This window comes from Phyllobates terribilis, unplaced genomic scaffold (assembly GCF_046119375.1).
Source record: "Phyllobates terribilis strain yellow unplaced genomic scaffold, ASM4611937v1 Scaffold_7__3_contigs__length_470593459, whole genome shotgun sequence".
NCBI lineage: Eukaryota > Metazoa > Chordata > Amphibia > Anura > Dendrobatidae > Phyllobates > Phyllobates terribilis.
Genome location: NW_027362767.1, coordinates 407834812 through 407862422, shown reverse-complemented (window position 1 = coordinate 407862422; position 27611 = coordinate 407834812). Strand labels below are relative to the sequence as shown.

Below are 27611 nucleotides of genomic sequence, written 5' to 3'. Positions count from 1 at the left end.
GGTCTGTGGTCACCCCATGCAGAACCGCTCCTTTATTGAGGGTGTCTTGCTAATTGCCGATCATTTCTACCGCAGGAGAAATTGATTCACAATCAGTGTCGCTTCATTTCACAGACGTGTGATTGACTTGGAGTTACATTGTATTTACACTCACACTTAGTTAATATTATAGAATTTCCTATCTTCTATCAAGACAAACAAAAAAAAAAAAAAAAAAAAAGAAAATATAATATAAATATCACACAATTTATTTTTTGAATGGTGGTAATATTATTATTTTTAAAGATGCTACTTCTTGATGGCATATACACTGGTGTAATATTTATATTATAGGGGAATTCAAGAATTTATCAGATAAGAAATCCTAAAACTTGTTCACACGTCGCAGTGGTTATTTTTTTTTTGGAAGCTTTAATCTGTACCAGCAAAGCGAATGACAAAGTCTAATGTACACGCTGCTTATTTTTTCCTTGCAGATTTGATGCCGCATCAGATCTGCAGACTGTCAATTCTTTTAGCGTTTTTCACCCAAATGAATGGGACAAGAAAAAAACAAAAAAAACAAATCTGCACAGATTTTACAGATGCAGTAATTTCTCCTGCAAATACTTAATATGTGCACGTACCCTAAAAGAAAAAAAATAAATAGCAACTGTAGAAAGATTAAAGTCGGATTGTAATTGGTTTCTAAGGCCAATTTTGCCTTCTGGAAAAAAAACAAAACAGGATTTTTCTTTTTTTGCCCTTTATAGTGGTATAGGAGCCCCCTCCTATGTGCACACAGCAGACACAGATTGTTACTGTGCAGATACATTACACGTGCGGTTCTGTCGCTGCCGATAATACAGAACATTCGGCAGGAATAAAAGGGACGGACGCAGAACATTCAGACCGGAATGAAGAACCTGACCAAGTAGGTCTACAAAAAGGTTTATTCATATATTCACACACATGTCCAATGGAAAGACGACTATGTCCCCTCTATATGTACACAGGATGGTGGGGCGGCTCACACACGTCCGTCTTTAGCTTGCGTTGACTATAGGGGGCGCTGTTGAGGTCATTGCTGTTTAGAGCGAGGCCAAAACCGTCCGGCGATAGAACCTAATGACATGGACTGCCTGTTACTGAGCTGGGAGAGCTCTGATAATCTCTGCTGCTCCTCCTGTGGGGAAACAAGAGCAAATATAGATATAATATAATGTACACACGGTGTATCACTGCAAAGAAACCCACACACAGATCGGGGTGGGGGGACATTTTTTTCTTTATATTTTTTAGTGTCTGCTGCACTTCCCTAAACAGACTAACCACCCCCTTTGTATTATGTAACATATCAGGGTTGTCATGTACAGTGTACTTTCCACTCTGTGCCATCGGATGGCGCTCTACCTGCTCCAGCTGGGTCTGTCGTCGTTTAAAGGCTTCTAATGGATCTTCCTCCAGGGAGTAATTCTCCAGGACGGTGCGGACATCGCCTACACCACTGGTCGCAATGGCTGCAGAGGATGAGAATACAGAAATGATCAGATCTGTAGTGAAACCAATCACCTGCACTCAGGAAGGAGAGGGGGGGGGGCGGCTGTATGACCGACACACTGCTCCAGAACCGCAGCAGCAGGTCCGCAGCTTTCTAACGGCTATGCATATGGGGCCAAAGATAGGATTGGACCTAGATGCATTTCCCAAAAATGAAACTTCTTCAATATCTATTGGCAGTTCCAGACTTGCAAAAAAAAAAAAATTGCGATTGGCTCACAATGCAAAAATGTGCAAGAACCTAGCACTTGTCTGCCATAGCGGCGTGGCTCCAGATGAAAAGGAAACAAGCAGAGTGGGACAGGCTGTAAATTTAAGGGTATTATGCTTCATTTCTTGCATTTTGACCCATGTATTTTCTTTACTTAAAAGGGGTCAGTGATTCCTCGCTCACCTACTTTCAGTAATCTATAAAGCAGAAATCCTTGCATTCACACATCCCTGCGTGGCGGATCACGTACGGACCGGCCGCTGGTCTCCTGACCAGGACTAGACAGCCTGATATTTGCCTATGAGGATGTTTCGTTCTGGTCAGGAGTCTGAATGACGGATGTGTGAATACAGTCATCCTTATATCATTAAGTCTCTTAGAAGCCCCTGTTTTCTAGTGAATGTGCCAGGGTGGCTCAGTGGGTAACACTGTAGTCTTGGCTCTCACCTGGCGTGCCACCTGCAAGGAGTTTATCCTTTTCCTCCTGACCCACAGCTCCCATGATACGGAGCTCACAGACCAGGGGCAGTATCTCTACACAGCTAGGATGGGCCAGGACCGCACTTACTCTTCAGGAAGGCGGCGAGGTCATACAGCGCCCGGTCTTCAGAGTTTCCGTCCCACGACTTTATGGCCAGGCCGTTGTACGGCTGCAGCTTGAACGCTTCTCTGTTACAATCTACAATGACGACACGTGATGGGTCCCTATTCAGACACGAGATGTCCTGTGCACAGAAAACAGAATAGGTCAGCGCACACCAAAATCTTTGCAGAAACTTAAAGGGGGTCAAAGATCACAGACTTATCCAGGACTATGACATTGATAGCCTGGGGACAGATTGAAGGGGGTCCTGCACCCCCACAGATTACCTTCCAGATGTGCACATCTCAGTACACTGGTAATGGCTGCTCGCGGGTGCTGAAACTTTGCTCCCATTGAAGTGAATAGGAACTGAGCTGCAGTACCCAAAAACAGCCACCACGCAGCGTGTGGAGCTGTGGTGTTGGGGCTCAGTATGTCGTGTAATCGGCCACCACAGACCTTCTTATTGCCGATCAGTGGGGGGTGCCGGGCACCGGACCACCACTGATCCAAATGCGATGACCCATTCTATAGACAGGCTGTCCCATATTGTCATTCTAAACAACCCCTTTAAGATGGGCCATCACTCGATTCCCTTTACCTTCACGTGATGCCCGTCTGAGTACCGTGTGGCGTCTCGGAAAAGCCGATAGGATACGAATCCGTGAGGGTCTAAGCTGTCGATGAGGGGGAATGCGGTCTGCAAAAAAATAAACATTTTATCCACAGTTTACAGAAAGATATATATGTACATGTTGCATTAGTGGTAGCTGCACGTACTTTTGGGGGGAGACATGTCAGATTACCTTAGCGGGGGGGGGGGGGGGGTTGTTTGGAGACCCCTACTGATCAGGGTCCACAATGCTTGGCACGGAGATATAGCAGATGCCTCCAGGGGCACAAGCAAGGCCCTCTTTGCCTACAATGCAGCAAGTCTTCTGCATGTGTCCTATAAGGGTAGATGCTGCAAAATGCAAACTAGACCCACCCTTATAGGATGTAGGGAAAAAAAAAATCAGGATTAGCTCGGGACTTCCTCTCTGTGACCCAGAGCGAGGAGCCCATGGGGCACATGATGGTCAGATGTACTACTACATTTCCCCTGGTAGTTAGCAAGAAAAAGAAGCTCAGAGAAAGACGGCCATCACCGCCGCTCGCACCTACCATGCCAGTTTCGGCGGTAAATATAACAATTTCATACAGAGGCGCCAGCTGCTGGAACAGGTTGTCGATGCCGGCCCGCTTCTTGAACCTCCATCCTGTTTCTAACTGAGAGCAGAGAACAAGATCAGATGAGGAGAGGGCGACACGGATAACGAGAAGACATTAACCTCTCCCCCCCCCATCCAAACCTGGACACGTACGGAGGTCAGGTGTGGGTGTCCCATTCCACACAGGGCAGGTGTCGGCTGGGTTACACAGCCAGCGCCAGCAGCGATGGGACCTAGCTCTGATTGCTGCTGTTTAACAACTTAATGTTGATCTCTGACAGCATTTAAGAAACTAGAAAAATTACCATATCTGGTGTCTCATCATTTCTTTGGTCAACGCACCCCCCCCCCCCCACCACCACCATAAAAAAAAAATAAAAAAATCTGTACTCCAAAATGGTATCAATTAACCTCTTTACGACCTATGACGTATAAGTACGTCATAGGTTGCCTCCCTTCGGTGCGGGCTCCGGCTGAACCTGCATAGTTTCTGGCACATGACAGCTGATCTGATCAGCTATCATGTGCCCCTAACAGCCGCGGGTGAAGAACGCTCCACCTGTGGCTGTTACCCATCGGCGTGCCCGTCATATGATCGTGGGGCGCCAATGGGCTGGCATGACAACCCGGGGTGTGCAGGAAACCCCTTTGGTTGTCATAGCCGATCTGCTACAGCAGATGAGCTGAAGCCCTGCTGTATGTAGCACAAGCGATCAGATGATCGCGGCTTCTAGTCTCCCATGGAGACTATTGATGGAAGGAAAAGTGTAAAAAAAAAAAAAAAAAAAAAAGTTTAAAAATATTAAAAGGAAAAAGTATAAAAAAGTTCAAATCACACACCGTTTTGCCCCATTCAAAATAAAACAAAAAAAACAACAAAAAAAACCCCACACATTTGGTATCGCCGCGTTCAGAATCGCCCGGTCTGTCAATGTATAAAAATAATTAATCCGATCAGTAAAAGGGAAAAAGGAATAAAAATGCCAGAATTACGTTTTATTGGTCGCTGCAACATTACAATGAAATACAATAACGGGCGATCAAAACATCAGATCTACTCCAAAATGGCATCAATAAAAATGTCAGCTCAGGGCGCAAAAAAATAAGCCCTCACCCGGCCCCAGATCCCGAAAAAGGGAGACGCTAAGGGTCTTGGAAAAGGGCGCCATTTTTTATTTTTTTACAAAAATTTTAGGTTATATTTTTATTTACGTGGTGAAAAAAAAATCAATATATGTTTGGTATCTACGAACTCGTAATGACCTGGAGAATCAATGTCAGGTCACTTTTTTTTTTTGCAGTTTCACCGCACTAGGATTTTTTTCCCCCCGTTTTCCAGTACATGATATGGTAAAACCAGTGATGGCTTTCAAAAGTACAAATCGTTCTGAAAAAAAAAACCAAGCTCTCACGTGGCCATATTGACGGAAAAAGTTATGGCTCTGGGAAGAAGAGGAGGGAAGAAGAGGAGCAAAAAACAAAACGCAAAAACCCAAGGTGGTGAAGGGGACCCACACACTACAACTCGTCCCGCAAAAAACAAAAACACACAAGCTCTCATACGGATACTTTGATGATATATGCAAAACTTTTTGCTCTTTGAAGAAGAAGAGGAAAAAAAAAAAAGTGTAAAAAGTGACCCAGTCACAAAGGGGTTAGAGCGCCGCCCTTGTCCAGTGGCCGTGTCTGGTATTGCATCACTCAAGACCAAACAGTTCTGGAAATGAAAAGCAACCCCTTGTTTCTAGTGGCGCACAACCCCTGTAAGAGCCCGAGCGCTGACAGAGAAGACTCACCGACCACTCTGGGTGCAGCAGGACGTTCTTCAGCTCCAGGACCAGCGTATAGGGCGGCTGGTAATACGGCTCTTTCAAGGGATCCGGTAGCAATTTGAGACTTGTTGGCTCTATGATCATCTGTAAAATGGAGGGAGAAATTATATAATTGGGTGAAAAAGAGACCCCCACGTGAGGGCAGAAGTGGGGGACGACACAGCGAGAGTTCGCTCACCTGCCGATAGTCCTTAAAGTATTTGTACGTCCTTTTAATCTGCTGTAAAACTGGAGGATCTGCAAGAAACGGGAAGGGTTAAAGGCCTGGAAAAGCAAGTTTGCTTATGTCTAGTAATAGCGCCACCTTTGTACCTTGGCAGTATGTGGTATTGCGGCTCAGCCCTATAACCTTCATTGCTGTAACCGCTGAGAAAGATTTGTATACAAGTTCATTCTGGATAATAAAGGGGCTTCACCACGGGGACCACCCCTATAATGACCTGGCCTCTAAACTCAACAGGATGGGAGGGATCCTTGTCAGCAGCCACCGTGCAGCGACCATCAACTCTCGGTGAGGACCCCCGCATATTGTTCCCAACCATCGGCAAGCAAATCACTCGTGTAAACAGGGAAGGTGCGACTGACGACATGCAAGTAACATGGGGGCGATACGATCGGATTATAGATCACCGTCCCCCTACAGATTGACTAGATACAATTGGTAGAAATCAGCCTGGGAGAAACGGGTCTATAGACGACCAATCAGTCATAAAGCCAAAAGCGCTTCCTGCCAACATCTGTCTGAGGAGTATGGACCGGGACACAGGTAATAGGAAATATCCATGTACTCACCGCCATCAAACTCATCGGGGATCTAAAGAAGAAAAAAAGATAAAGATTAAAGAATGATCACAAGATTGATAACAGGACCCGGCAGTAACCCTACAGGGCTGCACCATGATCTATAGGATCTATACGGGGCTATATCATATTATTGGGGGTCCGATACGAGGGTCGCAGCTGCACCCTGAAGCTTTGTAGATACATATTTGCGTGCACGGACCGGTATATGCAGGAAAGTGCCCATATGGCCACCAAACCCCAGTCTCACACTTGGCCCAATTCTGCAGGAGATGTGAGTGCGGGAACAATGGAGAAGTGTGCTGCTAAACACACAGTAAACATCAAAGCCCAGCGGCACCGGGGAGGAGTGTGCCCGAGCCCGGCCACAAGTGTGGCAGTCACAGCAAGGTGAGACCCTGCGCACATCAAAGGGCCGGAGAGGAAGCTGGGGCGTCAACAGGAAGCCGCAGATGAAAGGGGCCGGAATGGGTACAGACGTACCTGCAATATGGCAGCAGCCCCGGACTGCTGTTCTCACACTGACCAAACGCCTGAGGGGGGACAGACATTACAGACCGGACCCTCGCTCTCTCCATGTCATGTACTAGCCTAATACCAATGGGAGCAGCATCACGGCTTCTGCAGTTGTCACCCCCCTTTCGATCACTATGTGCAGCAGAAAATTTGGGTACAACCACCTTTATATCAGGAGGAAAAAGGAGACAGCAAGCGCAATAGGGTCTTATCCAAGGGAGGATGAGACATCGGCAGCAAAGACTACCACCCTCATCCTCCTATCAGTTAACCTTTATGCTATGTCACCTCAGATTTACAGAGGGGGGCACGCCCTACTGGGTAATGGTGGCTGCTGGGGCCGTCCCCCCCTCTACAGCTAGGTGTTTCCTAGTAGAGACGCTTCTTTGGGGATTTCATGGAGAAGTCTTTCAGTTTTGAAACATTTTATTTTTTGGAAAAGTTTTTTATGCAGCCATTTGATTGGACAGTGCCTAGCTTGGAGAGTTGTCTTTAGATTCAAGTCTCCTATGAGTTTTTATATACACCTTTAATCCACCAAACGTTTTACAAAAAAAGGGGAAGAAAAATGCTCAAAACACTGAACAAAAAGGGGTTCTAGAATAGAAACGCTTAGAGGGGTCGTCCAGGTTTGAGAGCAAAGTGTGCGGGGTCCCTACGTGAGGACGGGCGGTGAGCTCGCTGTCTGGATTCTCCGGTATTGCCAATGCGAGCAGTCACACGACTACACAGATGCGATTTGGTCATGAGCCAACTAGACACATTCAGAAGCGGGGTGAGACCTGTCAGATTCTGATCGCAAGTCTGCAAATCACATACATGGGGTCCTGTGACCACTCGATCGCACCAGCAATACCGGAGAATCGAGACATTTAGCACTGCACCCGTTATCAGGATTCAGAAGTCTGCAGACTTTGCTCTCAAACCTGGACAACTCCTTTAAAGGGAATGTGCACCAGGCGCGTTTTTTGGGGAGAATTCTACCCGGAAAAATGCCCCATAAAACAAAGCTGCACATATTGTGCATACATCCTGGCGCCGCGTGCACCGAAGAGGAGGAGTTGATTTAGCGATTTTTCAAGTGTTGTTTGGAGCGACCCGGCACCACAAGACTCCACGGCGTGCAAACGTCCACAGACCCCCGTACCGTGCACTCTCCTGAGCGTGGGAACGCTGATCCCAGCTTCCTCTTCACATACCCCTCCTAATAACTGTAAAATGGCTGTATAACTTCTGTCCCACATCCTCCCACCCCTTCCCGGCATCAAAGAGGAGCATGAAGCTGCGGGCCGGCAGTGGCACAAGCCCCCCCATCAGAGGGGGACACACTTGTCACCTGATTGAGAAGTGGGCTCCATTAAAGATCGTGTGTGATATTCCTGCAGACGGACGGACGAGCCTGGGAACAAATTCCACAGGAAGGCGAAGAAAAAAAAAAAAAAGGTGCCCCTACACCCAAAGCCTGTAATCTACTGTTCTCTGTCAGTCATCAACCACTTGGGCTATAAATCCCATATAAACCCTCATGGACGAGTCGACTGATATTGTCGAAAGAAATACGGCAGAAAAGTTCCCGTTTGGTCGATGATTTAAAAGCACCACAGATAATGGGATTGTGCCATCGCTTCATTTGTTCGCCTATACTGAGCGAGACCCCCAGATGCCCGAAATTGGCAGCAGGAATTAATGAAGTGGTGGCACGCGAGTAGCCCCCCGCTCCTTTCCGATGGAGCATGTCAGAGACCCCAGATCCCCAACACATCCAAATCTATAGGCGAGGACTAACACTTTCCACTATTTTACTGTATAAAAGTTGTCTATTTGGGATTTCAGGGAGGCATTCTGCCAGTTTTGGTTGGCACCACAGAAGTTACAGATGAGAGTACTGAGAGGATGATAGGAGTTATACTTCACCCAAGACTACGATGTAAGACACAGATGAAGTTATTCTTCCCTTATCTGGACATTTGGACTGACGCCCAGAAATTAGATTGTAACTTGTTTTTAGCTGTCTCAGCAACCTTCTACTGCTATGAATTATCACTTTTCTGCTTATGAAACTTTCTTATCAACATTCCACTGTTATGAATCATCACTTCACTGCTTGTGAAACAAAGGCATTTTACTGCGCATGTGTGACAAAAAAACTATGATTATTAGTATAAATAAAGGGACAGCACCTATAGAGGCAGACGCGCTCAGGGGCTTCCCAGTACTTGATTATACACTACGTGTCTGTGTATTTCTTGTTACGGGGATACCCCGACTCCAACAAGGACCCTCCATGGCTGAATGATCCTAACAATTCCTGGCGCCCGAACAGGGACCCGAGGTCTGCGTATTCCTTCAAGTTCATCGACCGGCACGAGTAACCGCTGAGATTGGGACATCGGAACAGCAGATGACAAACCTGGCCAGGTAAGAGACACTGTTAGTTCTCTTACATCTGCTCTGCGATAGACCGTAAATTTCATGCATATCTTGTGTTGGGATTGAGGAACTAGTAGAGAAGGATACCTATAGCTCGGGTCATTCATGTATATACTGTAGGATCTGCCGAAGGAGAGGTCAGAGAAGGTTATGAAACGGATGGTATGAAAGAGATGTGGATGTCGGGAATAGCCTCATAAGCCGCACTAAGGTAGATGACATAAGTATTACGGAGATTGCCTAACTGAGTCATAAGGTTGTGTCCTTTCGGGGAAACCTTCGCTCACGCTTAACTCCCGAACCTTTGTCCTCCTTTTTGACGGATAAGAGATTGACAGAATGAGCCCATGGAAGTAATGATAATACTCCAGGGACACGATATATAATGGAGACTGTATGGTTCATTTTATGTATTGTTGGTCTTGCCCTTGTTGCCATATATATATGTGTTAGAATTACTCTACACTTCAGACAAAACGGTCCAGAGAAACCGTTTCAGATACTGGCTCCTTAGGACAGAATAGGTAACGAGGAAAGGTAAAATATAGAATATATTTTATCTAACCCAAAAAGCCTCCTAAGGTAGGAATAGTCAGGAAAAATGGGCAACAAACAGACTAAGACCACAAATGATGAACAAGATGTCTATACAATCGTGAAAGAAAGGTGTGGTGTAGAAGCAACTAAGAATTTAGGGAAAGTTTGCAAAACTTTTCAGGTAGCAAGGCATGACAGGTTCAACAGGAAACTATGGGAGGACATTCGGGTTAGAAAAGCAGGAGTGATAAGAGACAAAGGATGGCAGGAACAAGTAGAGGCCATGGTCGAACTATCAAAAACAGCAGAGACAGACCATTGGACTTTTAATAAAGACAATGGATTATGGAGAACTCCAGTCAGACAGGGTCCCATTGTACAAACAGAAAACAGTAAACAAATGAACCCATTGGCACCACCATATCAGCCCAGGTCAGAACCCACACTGTATCCTGATTTTCGGGGTCCGGGTGGATGGACATGTACAAACTGTGGACTCCAGAATCCAGACTGGAGAGACACATGTGCAGGATGTGGAGCACCACGACCACATGATATGTTGGCACCAGTGCGTATCCTCAGTCGACCATACAGAGAAGAAGATGGTGGCAATCCACCGCGTAGAGTAACTAGATACCATCAGACTAGACAATATTTTCCATGGACCCCCGCTGAGGGAATGTCCCTACTTCAGAATGCACCAGATCCAATACAATGCCCACTAAGATTTGCTACGTACATACAGCAGATAATACACACCCATAATGGAACATGGTCAGATGGGACAGAATTATGTAGAATGAAAATGACACCAGGGTTGTATCAGGAATTGATGACAGTTATAGAACCTCATAGACCTCAACCAGTAGATGGTGAGGATCCAAATACCGCACTGTCAGGACAGAATTTTATGATCAGACTTATGGAGTTTATGAGAACTAAACAACGAATGAGAGGGACTTCAGGAACTGTCTCCCAGAAGTCAGGACAGCCTGTAGATGAATACTACTTAGCGGTAGAAAACAGTTACAGAGACGAGGGAATGGACCTTACCAATGAAGGAGTCATTCGACTGATGACAAAAACTTTTATAGAGAATCTTAACCCAAAACTTAGGGAAAAGTTCAAGGCTGCAACTCCTGATTGGAGAACCTTAGATGATCCCCAGATAGTCAGACAAAAACTATTAGGGATAGAAATGGATATGCGTGAGGCAGCATCCAAACCCGTCAGAGTAGCAGCAAATAATAGTCTGGTCAATAAAAACAACAGATCAAATCAGACATATGACAAAGGGAACTTGGATAAGAAAACTAATCCATGTCACTACTGTAAGAAACCAGGACATTGGATTAGAGAATGCAGGAAAAAAGCCAGGGATATAGAAGATGGTACCTATGTCCCAAGAGAATCACAAGAAAAGACAGTACAGGCTTCTGCTCCTGCAGCAAGCGAGTGACTAGACGTGATGCAAACCACTTTGACTGGAAGGCGCCCAATAATTCAGGTAAAAGTAGCAGGAAAACAATGCCCTTTTCTAATAGATACCGGAGCAACTTCCTCCGTCCTCAATGAAGACGCCTTACCAAATGCTGATTGTTTATCAGATGATGTAACCTATACCGAAGGGTATGATGGAGGAATCAGGCCACTCCCATATAGTATTCCCCTTGAAACAAAGATAGGATCTAAAATATTTTTATCTAAATTTCTTTTTGTCAAAGGAGCACCTACTTGTCTTCTAGGTACAGACCTATTAAAGCAGACAGAAATGAATATCCAATTTTTGGAGGATGGTAGAGTCCAAATTTTGGTGCCTGATGACCAAGAGTCTCTAGAAAACATTGTAAAAGTCCAAGCCTTAGAGGATGAGAAAGATCCTGCCCCTACCCAAATTATTTTAGATCTTTCTGAGGTACCAGAAAAATTATGGGCACAACATGACACCGATGTAGGACTAATGCCAATAGCTCCAGTAAAAGTCACTCCTGTTCCAGGTGTGACACTACCCCAATTGAGACAGTATCCTATTAGTGCCCAACAAGAACACGCCATAGGAGAACAGATAAAAGATTATCTAAAAACTGGAGTACTGATAGAAGTAAAGTCACCAGCCAATACACCGTTGTACCCCGTAAAAAAGAAATCTACTGAGGGGTCAGCTGCTAGATACCGGATGGTACATGATTTAAGAGAGATAAATAAAATTTTGGAACCTATTACTCCTGTTGTGCCAAATCCACACACATTGCTATCACAGATCCCAGCAACAGCACGAGTATTTTCTGTCATAGACTTATCAAATGCATTTTTTTCAGTACCATTACACCCAGACTGTTACAAACTGTTTGCATTTACATTTAAGAATAGACAATTAGCATGGACAAGATTACCACAGGGTATGATACATTCACCTACCTTGTACTCAGAAGCTATGAGATCAGTTCTTCAAAATTTCAAACCTACGGATGAGGTTGTAATTCTTCAATATGTTGATGACCTATTGTTATGTGCCCCTGCTCAAGAGTCCGCAAACAGCAACACAATAAGATTGTTAATATTTCTAGCAGACATGGGCTGTAAAGTTAACAAGAAAAAAGTACAACTTTGTATGACTACGGTAGTATTTCTAGGACACTGCATTTCACAAGGTATTCGGCACCTCACCGCCGACAGACTAAAAATCATTAGAGATCTTGTTCCTCCCAAGAACTACAAAACATTAAGAGCATTTTTGGGAATAGTATCACACTGCAGACAATGGGTTATACATGCTAGTCAGCTTATGCAACCTCTATATGATTGTTTAAAAATCGAGCCTTTTCAGTTAACTGAATCAGCGCTCATAGCCTTTCAAGACCTCAAGAAAGGTCTCATGTCAGCCCCGGCCTTGGGAATCCCAGACTACGCCAAACCATTCCAATTAATGGCTGCGGAAATGTCTAATCATGCTACAGGAGTACTAACACAGAAACATGAAAATAAACAAAGACCTGTCGCATACTATTCTGCTCAATTAGATAATGTTACCAAAGCTGCACCATCATGTGTCAGAGTAGTAGCAGCTGTCTCTCTTTTGGTAGAAAAAGCCTCAGAAATAGTACTAGACCATGCCCTAATAGTACAAACTACACATGATGTACATGGCATACTGAATCAGGTATTGCCAAAACACATTTCAATGATTAGACAAATCCTAGAATCAGCTGCCTCAACCAAACAAGTAGCAGTAATAAAAGTACCTGCACATGTAAGACTCAACACCGAGATAGCTAGGGGTAATGACCGAGCCGACAAGGCTGCTAAGCGAGCTGCAGTAAAACCTCTGACAACTGACCACACTATTAGTGCAGTATCAGAATTTGACTTAATTACACGGCTCAAAGAAGCCCACCAGCAGGTGAGTAGAGAAGAAAAAGAAGAGTGGCAGAAACAGGGGGCAGAAGAAAAAAAAAAAGGACTATGGAGAAAAGGAGATGAGCTTTGTCTCCCCCGAGCGTGGTACCCTGTTGTGGTCAGTGAAGCCCACGGACCTACACATGTGTCTGCAAACGGTATGATACAGAGGGTCAGACAGAAGTGGTTAGCCCCAGGGTTCGGCCAGGTAGCTCGAGCAAAATGTGGTTCTTGTGAAATCTGTTTAGCCCACAATCCAGGACAGACTGTTAAGACCCCCCAGAAGCACCATGTAAGACCACTATATCCGTTCCAGAGACTTCAGATCGATTACATCCAGATGCCTAAGCATGGACACTATGAGTATGTACTGGTATGTGTGGACATGTTTTCGGGGTGGCCAGAGGCTTATCCAGTTCATACAGCCACGGCTAAAGTCACTGCAGTAAAAATAGCACATGAACTGGTACCCCGTTATGGTATCCCAGAAGTGATCGAGTCAGATAGAGGTACACATTTTACTGGAGAGATCTTTCAGAATGTAATGAAAATGTTGTGTATAAAAAGTGAACTACACACCCCTTACCACCCACAGAGTTCTGGTAAGGTTGAGAGAATGAATGGAACACTTAAGTTAAAAATACAGAAAGCCATGGCAGAAACACAGAAACCATGGACTGAGTGTCTCCCAATAGCATTGTATTCAGTCAGAAACACCCCCCAGGGAAAGAGCAAACTCACCCCCCATGAAATATTGTTTGGTAGAGTTGCCAATACAGGATTGTATTTCCCACAGACTTTAATGTTAGAAACTGAAAGCTTAACTGCTTATGTACAAAATTTATGTAAGCATGTGTCTAAAATACACTCTTTAGTATTCTCTTCCATTCCAGATCCTGATTCCATTGAGGGAACGCACAAGCTGCAACCAGGAGACGAAGTTTACGTAAAAAGACATAACAGAAGAACGCTAGAACCCAGATTTGAGGGTCCATATCAGGTGTTATTGACAACTCCAACTGCAGTAAAATTGGAAGGAAAATCAGCATGGGTACATGCAAGCCATTGCAAAAAGAAATAGTGGTGATTGTACTTGTGTTAGCTATAACGATAGATCAGGGAGACCTGTGGGATAAACTAAGTTCCCCAAAACCTGCAGATAATAAATTTATAAAACATCATGAGACATTGGTAAATGGGCTGCTCGATGGCGGACAGAAAATAGCAGACTGTTGGATTTGTACACATTCTCCAATATCAGCCACGAGCATACCCTTCCTGGCCGTACCCATGACCCCTGAGGAAGTGTTTACATGGACTAACTGCTCAGACAAATTAGCAAATAACCAAACCGTTAATTCTAGATTATGGAACACCACTGTTGCCATCCCAGTTGTGGGGTGGGTGGGATTTCCCTGGTGGCAAGGTAATATGACCGGAAAAATAAACAACTTACAATATTTAGCGTTTAAAGGAGGTGTATGGGTTCCTAGAAATAAGACGGGACTAACAGACTTAGGGTTAATTCCTACAGAAAATATACAACTCAGTTTTAGTAGCACAGTATCTTCTTCTCAACCTTTTAAACCTGATATAGTAGAAAAATACATACACAATAATGGTTGGAAATATTCACAATTATTCCCCGATGGAAACAATGATACATGTTCAAAGATACCAGGTAATATATTATGTAATGAGTCAAGTGCATATGACCCAGGTACACCGACTTGTGAAAATCCAGATGCAGGATACTGTAGTCCATTAGGTCAAAAACCCCCTTGGTGTATACTTCAGAATGTATCTAAATTTTTAGATTTGGTACATAGGTTGGTGCTCCAACACTCTGCAATATGGGATCTGCCTGAAGGAACCTTCTGGATTTGTGGAAATGGAGCATACAAATGGCTCCCAGTAGGAATAAAAGGTGCATGTACTCTAGGACGCTTAACACCGGCCACATTTATAGTTCAGAATCAGCAGGTAGATATGCAAGCAGTACCTAAACACACACTATACAAAAGAGCAGCCGACAACTCGCCTAGACCTTCAGGTAGGCCACATGTGGTCCAAATGGGAATTCCTAATAAAATATTCAGCACTTTCTTTGTGTATCCAATGTTGATGCAGATGTGGGATAAATTAGTTCAGGCCACTGACTATCTAGATGATCAGATATGGGATATTATGGATATACTTAATACTAGTATAGCTGTCCAAAATCAACTTATAATTGTTACTAATCAACATACTGTAGTGTTAGACTACCTAACTGCGGCCCAGGGAGGAATGTGTCAAATTATTGGTCCAACCTGTTGTCATTACATAGATCCAAACAGTACAATGAGTATGAGGTTCAAGCTGGCAGATATACAACGATTACGGGATGAATATGACAGACACAATGACCAAAATAAAGATAGCTGGTGGTCAGACACCTTCTCCTTTCTCAACCCAAAGAACTGGTTTAAGGGTATTGGAGGTTGGGTGGCTGGAATTCTGCAAGGTATATTACAGATTGTGCTAATTATAGTAGTCATATATGTAGTGTTTAAAATAGGATTAAAAATTATTTTAATATGCATAAATAAGCTTTGTAACACGGACTCAAGAATATGAAAGAAAAGAACTCCCGGACCAGGTTTTCTACCAAAAGTCCATAAGGAAGAATCAAAGGGGGGACTGAGAGGATGATAGGAGTTATACTTCACCCAAGACTACGATGTAAGACACAGATGAAGTTATTCTTCCCTTATCTGGACATTTGGACTGACGCCCAGAAATTAGATTGTAACTTGTTTTTAGCTGTCTCAGCAACCTTCTACTGCTATGAATTATCACTTTTCTGCTTATGAAACTTTCTTATCAACATTCCACTGTTATGAATCATCACTTCACTGCTTGTGAAACAAAGGCATTTTACTGCGCATGTGTGACAAAAAAACTATGATTATTAGTATAAATAAAGGGACAGCACCTATAGAGGCAGACGCGCTCAGGGGCTTCCCAGTACTTGATTATACACTACGTGTCTGTGTATTTCTTGTTACGGGGATACCCCGACTCCAACAAGGACCCTCCATGGCTGAATGATCCTAACAGTCACATTTGCTGATCAGAAATTGGTTATATGCATCATTTTAGCAACTAATGGGACATCCTAAGCTTGAAGCTGCCCCCGTACGCCATATTATTAGGTGGCAGAAGGTGCACTTAGGCGGCCCTCCAGAACATACAGCCCCGCTCTTCATGTCAGCCTCATTCACTTTTATGACATATCAATTAGTCGCGTTCTTACACTGATCTATGGAAAAGCAACAGCTGGGACCCGGTCACTATGTCGCAGGTTTATGGACGGCACAGGCTGCTCAGTAAAATCTGCAAGTGGACCGTGATTTACAATACATGCAGAGATATCGTGGCATCGCTGTATGTAGCACAAGTGAACAGGTGATTGCAGCTTCAAGTTCATAATAAACAGTGAAAAATGAAAAAAAAAAAAAAAAAAAGTTTTAAAAATAGGAAAAAAAAATAAAAACGTTCACATCGCCCCCTCCCCCGTTTAAATTTTTTTTGCAGAGTTCAGAAAAGTCCGATCTGTCAAAATATAAAAATTACCCAATCAGTAGACACCATAAACAGAAAAAAAAACAAATAATGACAAAGTGAACGGTGTCATTCAAAAGTACAACTCGTCCCGCAAAAAAACCAAGCGCTCGTACGTCTATGTAGACAGAAAAAAAATAAAAAATTATGGATCTGGGAAGAAAAAAAAAAAAAGGAAAAAACTAAAGTGAAAACCAAAAATTGGTCAATTCGGGAAGGGGTTAATGTGAAGTCTCATTAATTTTGTGGTGGTACCGGATTCATTTAGGGGTCGGAGGTTTGATGCATGTGCAGTACCAGTGTCCCCGCACACATCGGATCCTTTATCACATCATGCTGAAGTTGTGTTCTTTCACACTGACCCTCAGCCAGTGCTGGACTATTACACAGGCAACGGCAGAGGGTTCCTAGAGATGTGTGACACCCTGGGGGGTTACAGCCTCAGATGTGCCTACACCGTGCAGTATAATATAATGAAACAATGCACAAAAGCATCTGCTTACAGTGTGTATTGCCCCCTAGTGCTACCTAGTAAGTACTGACATAGTTCATCCAGATCTATGCTGCCCCCTGCAGGAAAAACAGTACACTGCAGGGAGATACAGTTTTACAACACTTTGAAAGGACACATCTAATTTTCATTTTTTCTCCCCTCCCCTCCCTCCGCCATTGTTTTACTGGGATTTGGCTTTTAGGACGTTCCATATTCATGACCTGGAAACCCGATTTTCCAGGTCAGAGATTACGGCGAACCTGGGATCCTTTGATCACTTGTTTTATATATTGCAACACTTGAGCATTGCAGTATAAAGTACAAGCCGCAGTATCCTACAATACACCCCCCCACCAAGATTGGTGGAGGTTCAACCACTCAGACTCTCATCGATCCCCAGCACGGAGCGCTCTCACCCGTGCTAGTACAGAGCACAGTGCCCATGCTTGACCGCTGTTCCATGCATGCTACAGAATGATTGGAGCGGTGGTAGAGCATGCGCACTGTGCTCTGTTCTTGTAGGGTTGAGAGCCCCCGTTCTGGGGGTACCAGCAGTCAGGCCCCCACGATCTAGAAGTGATCAGCTATGCTGTGGAGAGGTGACAACTTCTTCCAACTGGGAGGCAAAAGTTATAATGGTCTCATCTACAGCTGCCGGGAGGAGACCATCACACGGAGGAGGGCAACCAGCAGGAACATCTACATCATACTTCGCTTTGAGAATACAAAGTTGGACTATCCCTTTAAATGTAAGTATGTATCTATGTATAAAATCCACTTCTTACCTTATTTCCCTCCTCGTCCAAAGCGCTGCTGCCTGCATTCAGAACAGAGAAGATGTCAGAAGGACAAGAAAGGCGAAAATAACCCCCCCCCAGTCCAGTACACAACACGGGGTCCTCACCGAATGTATACACCATAAAGCCGCTTCCCAACACGCCCATGACGCCGGCCGCCCGCAGGACAAACTTTTTAGCCCTGGCTTTGTTTTCCTTCTGCTTCTTCTGCTGTTCTTCTGATTCGGGATTACTCTGGGGGTCTTCAGTGGTCTATGGGTGGGGAAAAAGAAAAAAAAGCAATTAGTCCACAGGTGAAACATTATGAGGGGGTGAACGTATAGGAGGAGTAGGAGACACAGAAGGGGCATCAGTATGGAAGCAGAAAGTGAAGACAACAGCATCTGGGGGGGGCAGCATCTCATTATAGGGGGATGTAGACGCTCATACACATTATAGCACACAGAGGGGAGTACAGAAAGTGACGGCCGAAGGGCTGGAAACAAAATGTAATGAACAGCAGGTCTGTGCCAGTTCTAGGTGGAAGTGTGCAGCATAGATCTGTCTACTAGACACGGGTCAGGTGTTTGTCTCATGTTGTGCATGTGGGCTCCAGACAGGGCGCCCACCCACCCGCCACATCGGGCTCCCCACAGGGCGCCCACCCACCCGCCACATCGGGCTCCCCACAGGGTGCCCGCCTCATTGAATGGCCCAACTATCTTTTCCCCAGATACACACTGTTCCATCAGTCACGTCAGTAATCTGTGGCCGCTGGACGGGAGCTCTGAGAACTGACTCCGACCACCTTGGATCTTCTGGCTTGGCGCAATGTTTCATGTGCACAATGGGCAATCAAGTGAAGAGCCGCAGACACCAGGAGGTCGGAGACCGCACTCACCCAGGGGTCACAGATCACTGACGCACCCAATGAACAGGGTCCTGCAAATCGATTGCCGCCAGCAGATCCAAGGAATAAATAAAAGTTTAAAAAAAAAAAAAAAAATCAGCATAATCAGTGTGTGTAATCTGCTCCACGCGCCGTCCTGTCACACACTATTCTCATTCTTTTTTTCTTCTCTTTTCTTTCCCCTAACTCCAGAACTTTCTTATTTCCCCCCAGATTTATTTGTTTATTTATCTCATTTATATAGCGCCATTAATACCACAGCGCTTTACAGACATTATGGCCACTGTCCCCATTGGGGCTCACAAACTGCATTCCCTATCAGTATGTCTTTGGAATGTGGGAGGAAACCGGAGAACCTGGAGGAAACCCACGCAAACACGGAGAGAACATACAAACTCCTTGCTGATGTCATCCTTGGTGGGATTTGAACCCAAGACCCCAGCGCTGCAAGGCTGCAGTGCTACCCAGTGAGCCACTGTACAGTGCTAACCACTGAGCCACCGTGCTGGCTTATATTTCAATAGATCGGACTTTTATGGACGCGGTGATACTAAATAAGATTTTTTTTCTATTTATAAACTGGCAAAGAGGGGGGAGATTTTAAATATTATATTCCTCCATTTTACGCCCCCCAGAGAGGAGCTGGGCCTGCGACTGTGACGCTCATGCTGTAACACTGCAGTATAGGGGGGACCGGGATATTCTACAAGGAGGGCGTCATAGAAGGACCAAGGCAGCAGTGAAGGGGGCTTCATCAGACCCCTGACTGCTCATGATCACGTCCTGGGAGTCCATGGGGGGCGACGCACCCACTCCATGGTCAGGAGGGGGGGGGGGGGCACAGGTAAATGACAGAATTTCCCAGGGGGATAAGCAGCAGCCAGAGGGGTTTTAACCAGAGAAGGAGGCACCTTACTATGGAGGGCTCAGCAGGTAGAAGGGACGTCTACACGTGTGACGAGCACCTAATGCCAGGCGAGGTCACAGGTGACAGGTCATTGACAGGTGACAGCCCTCACCTCCTTCTGCTGGCTCCTCAGCTTGTCCTGCAGCACAGCTCCGGTCAGACCCTCCCCCGGGCCGGTGCTCTGCTGCCGGCATCCCAGCACGGCCCGGCTTGACAAGAGTAACCGCACCGACCTCCCGCACGCAGGGACCAGCGAGGCCGCCATCTTTCCTGGCACTGCGCACTGCCAGCCAATCCTAAGGAAGCCGGGAATGTCAAGAGCCAATCAGGAATTCGGAGAGCGAACGGCCAATAAAACGCCGAAAGAGAGCAGCCAATAGGAGAGGGGGTGTTAATTAGTTGTCAGAGTCTGGCGACCATGTTGTGTGTGGCAGAGGCTGAGAGTTATCACACGTGGGAGGTGGCGCTGGTTACAGCATGAGGGGCTAATATATGGTGTACGGGAGGGTGACAGGCAGGGGGCAAAGGGGAAAATGTAAAAAGACAGCGAAAGCCCAAATAATGTCACTTCAGGTATCAGAAATGGCAAACAGTGCAAGGACAGTGCTGCCACAGAGTGTAACCATAGTACAGCCATACTGTGCCTAGTAAGGAAGGTGTACAGCCCCTCATAGACTACAGCCCACTGTGTATAGAAAGATCAATGTATAGTGAGCCAATAATACCAAATAGTAGTGCTATATATATATATATATATACACACACTGCCAAATAGTGCTGACATACAGTGCCACATATACAGTACAGACCAAAAGTTTGGACACACCTTCTCATTTAAAGATTTTTCTGTATTTTCATGACTATGAAAATTGTACATTCACACTGAAGGCATCAAAACTATGAATTAACACATGTGGAATTATATACTTAACAAAAAAGTGTGAAACAACTGAAAATATGTCTTATATTCTAGGTTCTTCACAGTAGCCACCTTTTGCTTTGATGACTGCTTTGCACACTCTTGGCATTCTCTTGATGAGCTTCAAGAGGTAGTCACCGGAAATGGTTTTCACTTCACAGGTGTGCCCTGTCAGGTTTAATAAGTGGGATTTCTTGCCTTATAAATGGGGTTGGGACCATCAGTTGTGTTGTGCAGAAGTCAGGTGGATACACGGCTGATAGTCCTACTGAATAGATTGTTAGAATTTGTATTATGGCAAGAAAAAAGCAGCTAAGTAAAGAAAAACGTGTGGCCATCATTACTTTAAGAAATGAAGGTCAGTCAGTGCGAAAAATTGGGAAAACTTTGAAAGTGTCCCCAAGTGCAGTTGCAAAAACCATCAAGCGCTACAAAGAAACTGGCTCACATGAGGACCGCCCCAGGAAAGGAAGACCAAGAGTCACCTCTGCTTCTGAGGATAAGTTTATCGGAGTCACCAGCCTCAGAAATCGCAGGTTAACAGCAGCTCAGATTAGAGACCAGGTCAATGCCACACAGAGTTCTAGCAGCAGACACATCTCTACAACAACTGTTAAGAGGAGACTTTGTGCATCAGGCCTTCATGGTAAAATAGCTGCTAGGAAACTGTGGCGCCCCTGAGGGTTCGGTCGCCACAGGGGTATTGCATCATCTCAACCAGAGGTGTGGTACCTCACTCTCAGGTAAGGAAGGAGTATGGCTCAGGACCCTAACACCAGCATTCACTACACCACATTTCCTGGGGACAGGGCGAGATTGCTCCTACGGGAGAGCACAGTCCCTGGTCCCTGGCTGGAGTGGGGGGAACCACCTAGAGAGGGGGAACCATGTAGTGGATGGGGTGGAGGAAGTAGAAAAGGGGAGCACTTGCCATGAGCAGCATAAAAGGGGATGGAACCATCTAGAAGCAGACAGTCAGAGGAGGAGAAGTGACAGAGCAGGGGCTCTGCAGGAGCTCTGCTCCGGAGGCGGGCCTAGCCTGTGAGGCCCAGGACTGAAGGAGAGAGGAGCAAGGAAGGCTCCAGCAGGATAGAGGCGATCCTAGGGGTACGAGCAGTGCTGGAGGCCACCCGTACGCCCGAATCTGCAGGAACGTGGAAGGATCAAGCCGCAAAGGGGACCGGCCCCTTAACTAGTCAAGATACTGCAAGTCTAACTAGCAACCGGAGGTGGCTGTACTTTCAGGATGCAGTTGCCCAACACCACAGTTAATACTCGCCGAAAAGGCGGCCACAGAGGGTCCAGGGGACTGCAGGTCGCCCGCCAAGACCCGAGGCCACCGAATTGGGACACTGACTGTGAGGCGCAGGGCAGGAGGGAGAGAGCCAGCGCAGGAAGACGACTGAGGAAGGCACACAGAACGGGGTCCTGATAAATACTCTGGAAGTACCTGAGGGTGGACTGAACCCCTCCCTGAGTAAGCATGGAACGACGAGGGCCATTACACGGGTCCCTGTAACTGCAACAACTGTGAGTAAATTCCCTGGGACTGCACTGCACTGACTCTGTGGTTATTACTGACACCCTGCACAACCACCATCATCCACACACTGCCCTGAAGCTAACTCTTCCTGTGGGGAGTTATACCACCCTTGCTGCAAAACCATCAGCTTCAGAGGACTGTTCCGCAGCGGCGGCCCCTATTAGCCGCATTCTACAGGTGGCGTAGTCGGACAATATAAAACCTATACATATAAATTCCCCTTGGATTGACCGCCCTGGGTCACGGACCGGGTCACCGCCACAGTGACTACAACCCCCAGCATCTACCGGCCCGGCACCGGGTACCCCACGGCCCAGGGGGCGCGTCAAAACCACTGCTAAGGACAGGCAACAAGCAGAAGAGACTTGTTTGGGCTAAAGAACACAAGGAATGGACATTAGACCAGTGGAAATCTGTGTTTTGGTCTGATGAGTCCAAAGTTGAGATCTTTGGTTCCAACCACCGTGTCTTTGTGCGACGCAGAAAAGGTGAACGTATGGACTCTACATGCCTGGTTCCCGCCGTGAAGCATGGAGGAGGAGGTGTGATGGTGTGGGGGTGCTTTGTTGGTGACACTGTTGGGGATTTATTCAAAATTGAAGGCATATTGAACCAGCATGGCTACCACAGCATCTTGCAGCAGCATGCTATTCCATCCGGTTTGCGTTTAGTTGGACCATCATTGATTTTTCAACAGGACAATGACCCCAAACACACCTCCAGGCTGTGTAAGGGCTATTTCACCAAGAGGGAGAGTGATGGGGTGCTACGCCAGATGACCTGGCCTCCACAGTCACCAGACCTGAACCAAATCGAGATGGTTTGGGGTGAGCTGGACCCCAGAGTGAAGGCAAAAGGGTCAACAAGTGCTAAGCATCTTTGGCAGTATATATATGTGGCTATATGGCAGCACTATTTGGCAGTATATATATGTGGCTGTATGGCAGCACTATTTGGCAGTATACAGTACAGACCAAAAGTTTGGACTGACTGACCTTCATTTCTTAAAGTAATGATGGCCACTCGTTTTTCCTTACTTAGCTGCTTTTTTCTTGCCATAATACAAATTCTAACAGTCTATTCAGTAGGACTATCAGCTGTGTATCCACCAGACTTCTGCACAACACAACTGATGGTCCCAACCCCATTTATAAGGCAAGAAATCCCACTTATTAAACCTGACAGGGCACACCTGTGAAGTGAAAACCATTTCCGGTGACTACCTCTTGAAGCTCATCAAGAGAATGCCAAGAGTGTGCAAAGCAGTCATCAAAGCAAAAGGTGGCTACTTTGAAGAACCTAGAATATAAGACATATTTTCAGTTGTTTCACACTTTTTTGTTAAGTATATAATTCCACATGTGTTAATTCATAGTTTTGATGCCTTCAGTGTGAATGTACAATTTTCAAAGTCATGAAAATACAGAAAAATCTTTAAATGAGAAGGTGTGTCCAAACTTTTGGTCTGTACTGTATATACAGTTAGGTCCATATATATTTGGACAGAGACAACATTTTTCTAATTTTGGTTCTAGACATTACCACAATGAATTTTAAACAAAACAATTCAGATGCAGTTGAAGTTCAGACTTTCAGCTTTCATTTGAGGGTATCCACATTAAAATTGGATGAAGGGTTTAGGAGTTTCAGCTCCTTAACATGTGCCACCCTGTTTTTAAAGGGACCAAAAGTAATTGGACAATTGACTCCAAGGCTATTTCATGGACAGGTGTGGGCAATCCCTTCGTTATGTCATTCTCAATTAAGCAGATAAAAGGCCTGGAGTTGATTTGAGCTGTGGTGCTTGCATTTGGAAGGTTTTGCTGTGAAGTAAACATGCGGTCAAAGGAGCTCTCCATGCAGATGAAACAAGCCATCCTTAACCTGCAAAAACAGAAAAAACCCATCCGAGAAATTGCTACAATATTAGGAGTGGCAAAATCTACAGTTTGGTACATCCTGAGAAAGAAAGAAAGCACTGGTGAACTCATCAATGCAAAAAGACCTGGGCGCCCACGGAAGACAACAGTGGTGGATGATCGCAGAATAATCTCCATGGTGAAGAGAAACCCCTTCACAACAGCCAACCAAGTGAACAACACTCTCCAGGAGGTAGGCGTATCAATATCCAAATCTACCATAAAGAGAAGACTGCATGAAAGTAAATACAGAGGGTTCACTGCACGGTGCAAGCCACTCATAAGCATCAAGAAGAAAAAGGCTAGACTGGACTTTGCTAAAAAACATCTAAAACAGCCAGCACAGTTCTGGAAGAACATTCTTTGGACAGATGAAACCAAGATCAACCTCTACCAGAATGATGGAAAGAGAAAAGTATGGTGAAGGCGTGGTACAGCTCATGATCCAAAGCATACCACATCATCTGTAAAACACGGCCGAGGCAGTGTGATGGCTTGGGCATGCATGGCTGCCAGTGGCACTGGGTCACTAGTGTTTATTGATGATGTGACACAGGACAGAAGCAGCTGAATGAATTCTGATGTATTCAGAGCCATACTGTCTGCTCAGATCCACCCAAATGCAGCCAAACTGATTGGTCGTCATTTCATACTACAGATGGACAATGACCCAAAACATAAAGCCAAAGAAACCCAGGAGTTTATTAAAGCAAAGAAGTGGAATATGCTTGAATGGCCAAGTCAGTCACCTGATCTCAACCCAATTGAGCATGCATTTCACTTGTTAAAGACTAAACTTCAGACAGAAAGGCCCACAAACAAACAGCAACTGAAAACCACCGCAGTGAAGGCCTGACAGAGCATCAAAAAGGAGGAAACCCAGCGTCTGGTGATGTCCATGAGTTCAAGACTTCAGGCAGTCATTGCCAACAAAGGGTTTTCAACCAAGTACTAGAAATGAACATTTTATTTACAATTATTTAATCTGTCCAATTACTTTTGGTCCCTTTAAAAACAGGGTGGCACAGGTGACTGACTTGGCCATTCAAGAATATTCCACTTCTTTGCTTTAATAAACTCCTGATGTGGTATGCTTTGGATCATGAGCTTTACCACGCCTTCACCATACTTTTCTCTTTCCATCATTCTGGTAGAGGTTGATCTTGGTTTCATCTGTCCAAAGAATGTTCTTCCAGAACTGTGCTGGCTGTTTTAGATGTTTTTTAGCAAAGTCCAGTCTAGCCTTTTTCTTCTTGATGCTTATGAGTGGCTTGCACCGTGCAGTGAACCCTCTGTATTTACTTTCATGCAGTCTTCTCTTTATGGTAGATTTGGATATTGATACGCCTACCTCCTGGAGAGTGTTGTTCACTTGGTTGGCTGTTGTGAAGGGGTTTCTCTTCACCATGGAGATTATTCTGCGATCATCCACCACTGTTGTCTTCCGTGGGCGCCCAGGTCTTTTTGCATTGATGAGTTCACCAGTGCTTTCTTTCTTTCTCAGGATGTACCAAACTGTAGATTTTGCCACTCCTAATATTGTAACAATTTGTCGGATGGGTTTTTTCTGTTTTTGCAGGTTAAGGATGGCTTGTTTCACCTGCATGGAGAGCTCCTTTGACCGCATGTTTACTTCACAGCAAAACCTTCCAAATGCAAGCACCACAGCTCAAATCAACTCCAGGCCTTTTATCTGCTTAATTGAGAATGACATAACGAAGGGATTGCCCACACCTGTCCATGAAATAGCCTTGGAGTCAATTGTCCAATTACTTTTGGTCCCTTTAAAAACAGGGTGGCACATGTTAAGGAGCTGAAACTCCTAAACCCTTCATCCAATTTTAATGTGGATACCCTCAAATGAAAGCTGAAAGTCTGAACTTCAACTGCATCTGAATTGTTTTGTTTAAAATTCATTGTGGTAATGTCTAGAACCAAAATTAGAAAAATGTTGTCTCTGTCCAAATATATATGGACCTAACTGTATACCGCCAAATAGTTCTGCCATACAGTGCCACATATATATATACACACTGCCAAATAGTGCTGCCATACAGTGCCACATATATATACCGCCAAATAGTGCTGCCATACAGTGCCACATATATATATACCGCCAAATATTGCTGCCAAATAGCCACATATATATACCGCCAAATAATGCTGCCATACAGTCACATATATATACTGCCAAATAATGCTGCCATACAGTCACATATATATACTGCCATATAGTGCTGCCATGCAGCCACATATATATACTGCCAAATAGTGCTGCCATATAGCCACATATATATACCTCCAAATAGTGCTTCCATACAGTGCCACATATATATACCGCCAAATAGTGCTACCATACAGTGCCACATATATATATATACACACACTGCCAAATAGTGCTGCCATACAATGCCACATATATATATATACCGCCAAATAGTGCTGCCATACAGTCACATATATATACTGCCATATAGTGCTGCCATATAGCCACATATATATACCGCCAAATAGTGCTTCCATACAGTGCCACATATATATACCGCCAAATAGTGCTACCATACAGTGCCACATATATATATACACACTGCCAAATAGTGCTGCCATACAGTGCCACATATATATACCGCCAAATAGTGCTGCCATACAGTGCCACATATATATACCGCCAAATAGTGCTGCCATACAGTACCGCATATATATACACACTGCCAAATAGTGCTGCCATACAGTGTCACATATATATATATATATATATATACACTGCCAAATAGTGCTGCCATACAGCCACATATATATACCGCCAAATAGTGCTGCCATACAGCCACATATATATACACACACTGCCAAATAGTGCTGCCATACAGTGCCACATATATATATATATATATATATATACACTGCCAAATAGTGCTGCCATACAGCCACATATATATACCGCCAAATAGTGCTGCCATACAGCCACATATATATATATACACACTGCCAAATAGTGCTGACATACAGTGCCACATACAGTACAGACCAAAAGTTTGGACACACCTTCTCATTTAAACATTTTTCTGTATTTTCTTGACTATGAAAATTGTACATTCACACCGAAGGCATCAAAACTATGAATTAACACATGTGGAATTATATACTTAACAAAAAAGTGTGAAACAACTGAAAATATGTCTTATATTCTAGGTTCTTCAAAGTAGCCACCTTTTGCTTTGATGACTGCTTTGCACACTCTTGGCATTCTCTTGATGAGCTTCAAGAGGTAGTCACCGGAAATGGTCTTCCAACAATCTTGAAGGAGTTCCCAGAGATGCTTAGCACTTGTTGGCCCTTTTGCCTTCACTCTGCGGTCCAGCTCACCCCAAACCACCTCGATTGGGTTCAGGTCTGGTGACTGTGGAGGCCAGGTCATCTGTCGTAGCACCCCATAACTCTCGTTCTTGGTCAAATAGCCCTTACACAGCCTGGAGGTGTGTTTG

At 44.9% G+C, this 27611-nt stretch overlaps 1 protein-coding gene across 1 annotated transcript; it reads right to left on the bottom strand.

Moving 5' to 3' along the window:
- Nucleotides 1-914: 914 nt before the first annotated feature.
- On the bottom strand, nt 915-20065 carry TIMM50 (translocase of inner mitochondrial membrane 50). The gene is made up of 11 exons (XM_073641711.1): nt 19861-20065; nt 18060-18204; nt 17941-17972; nt 6169-6190; nt 5555-5613; nt 5341-5460; nt 3498-3602; nt 2935-3033; nt 2319-2475; nt 1393-1499; nt 915-1165 (listed from the first exon to the last, which is right to left on the bottom strand). The coding sequence occupies exons 1-11, from the start codon at nt 20011-20013 to the stop codon at nt 1061-1063; spliced, it is 1104 nt and encodes a 367-aa protein (XP_073497812.1). The 5' UTR covers nt 20014-20065; the 3' UTR covers nt 915-1060.
- Between the last annotated feature and the right edge of the window lie 7546 nt (nt 20066-27611).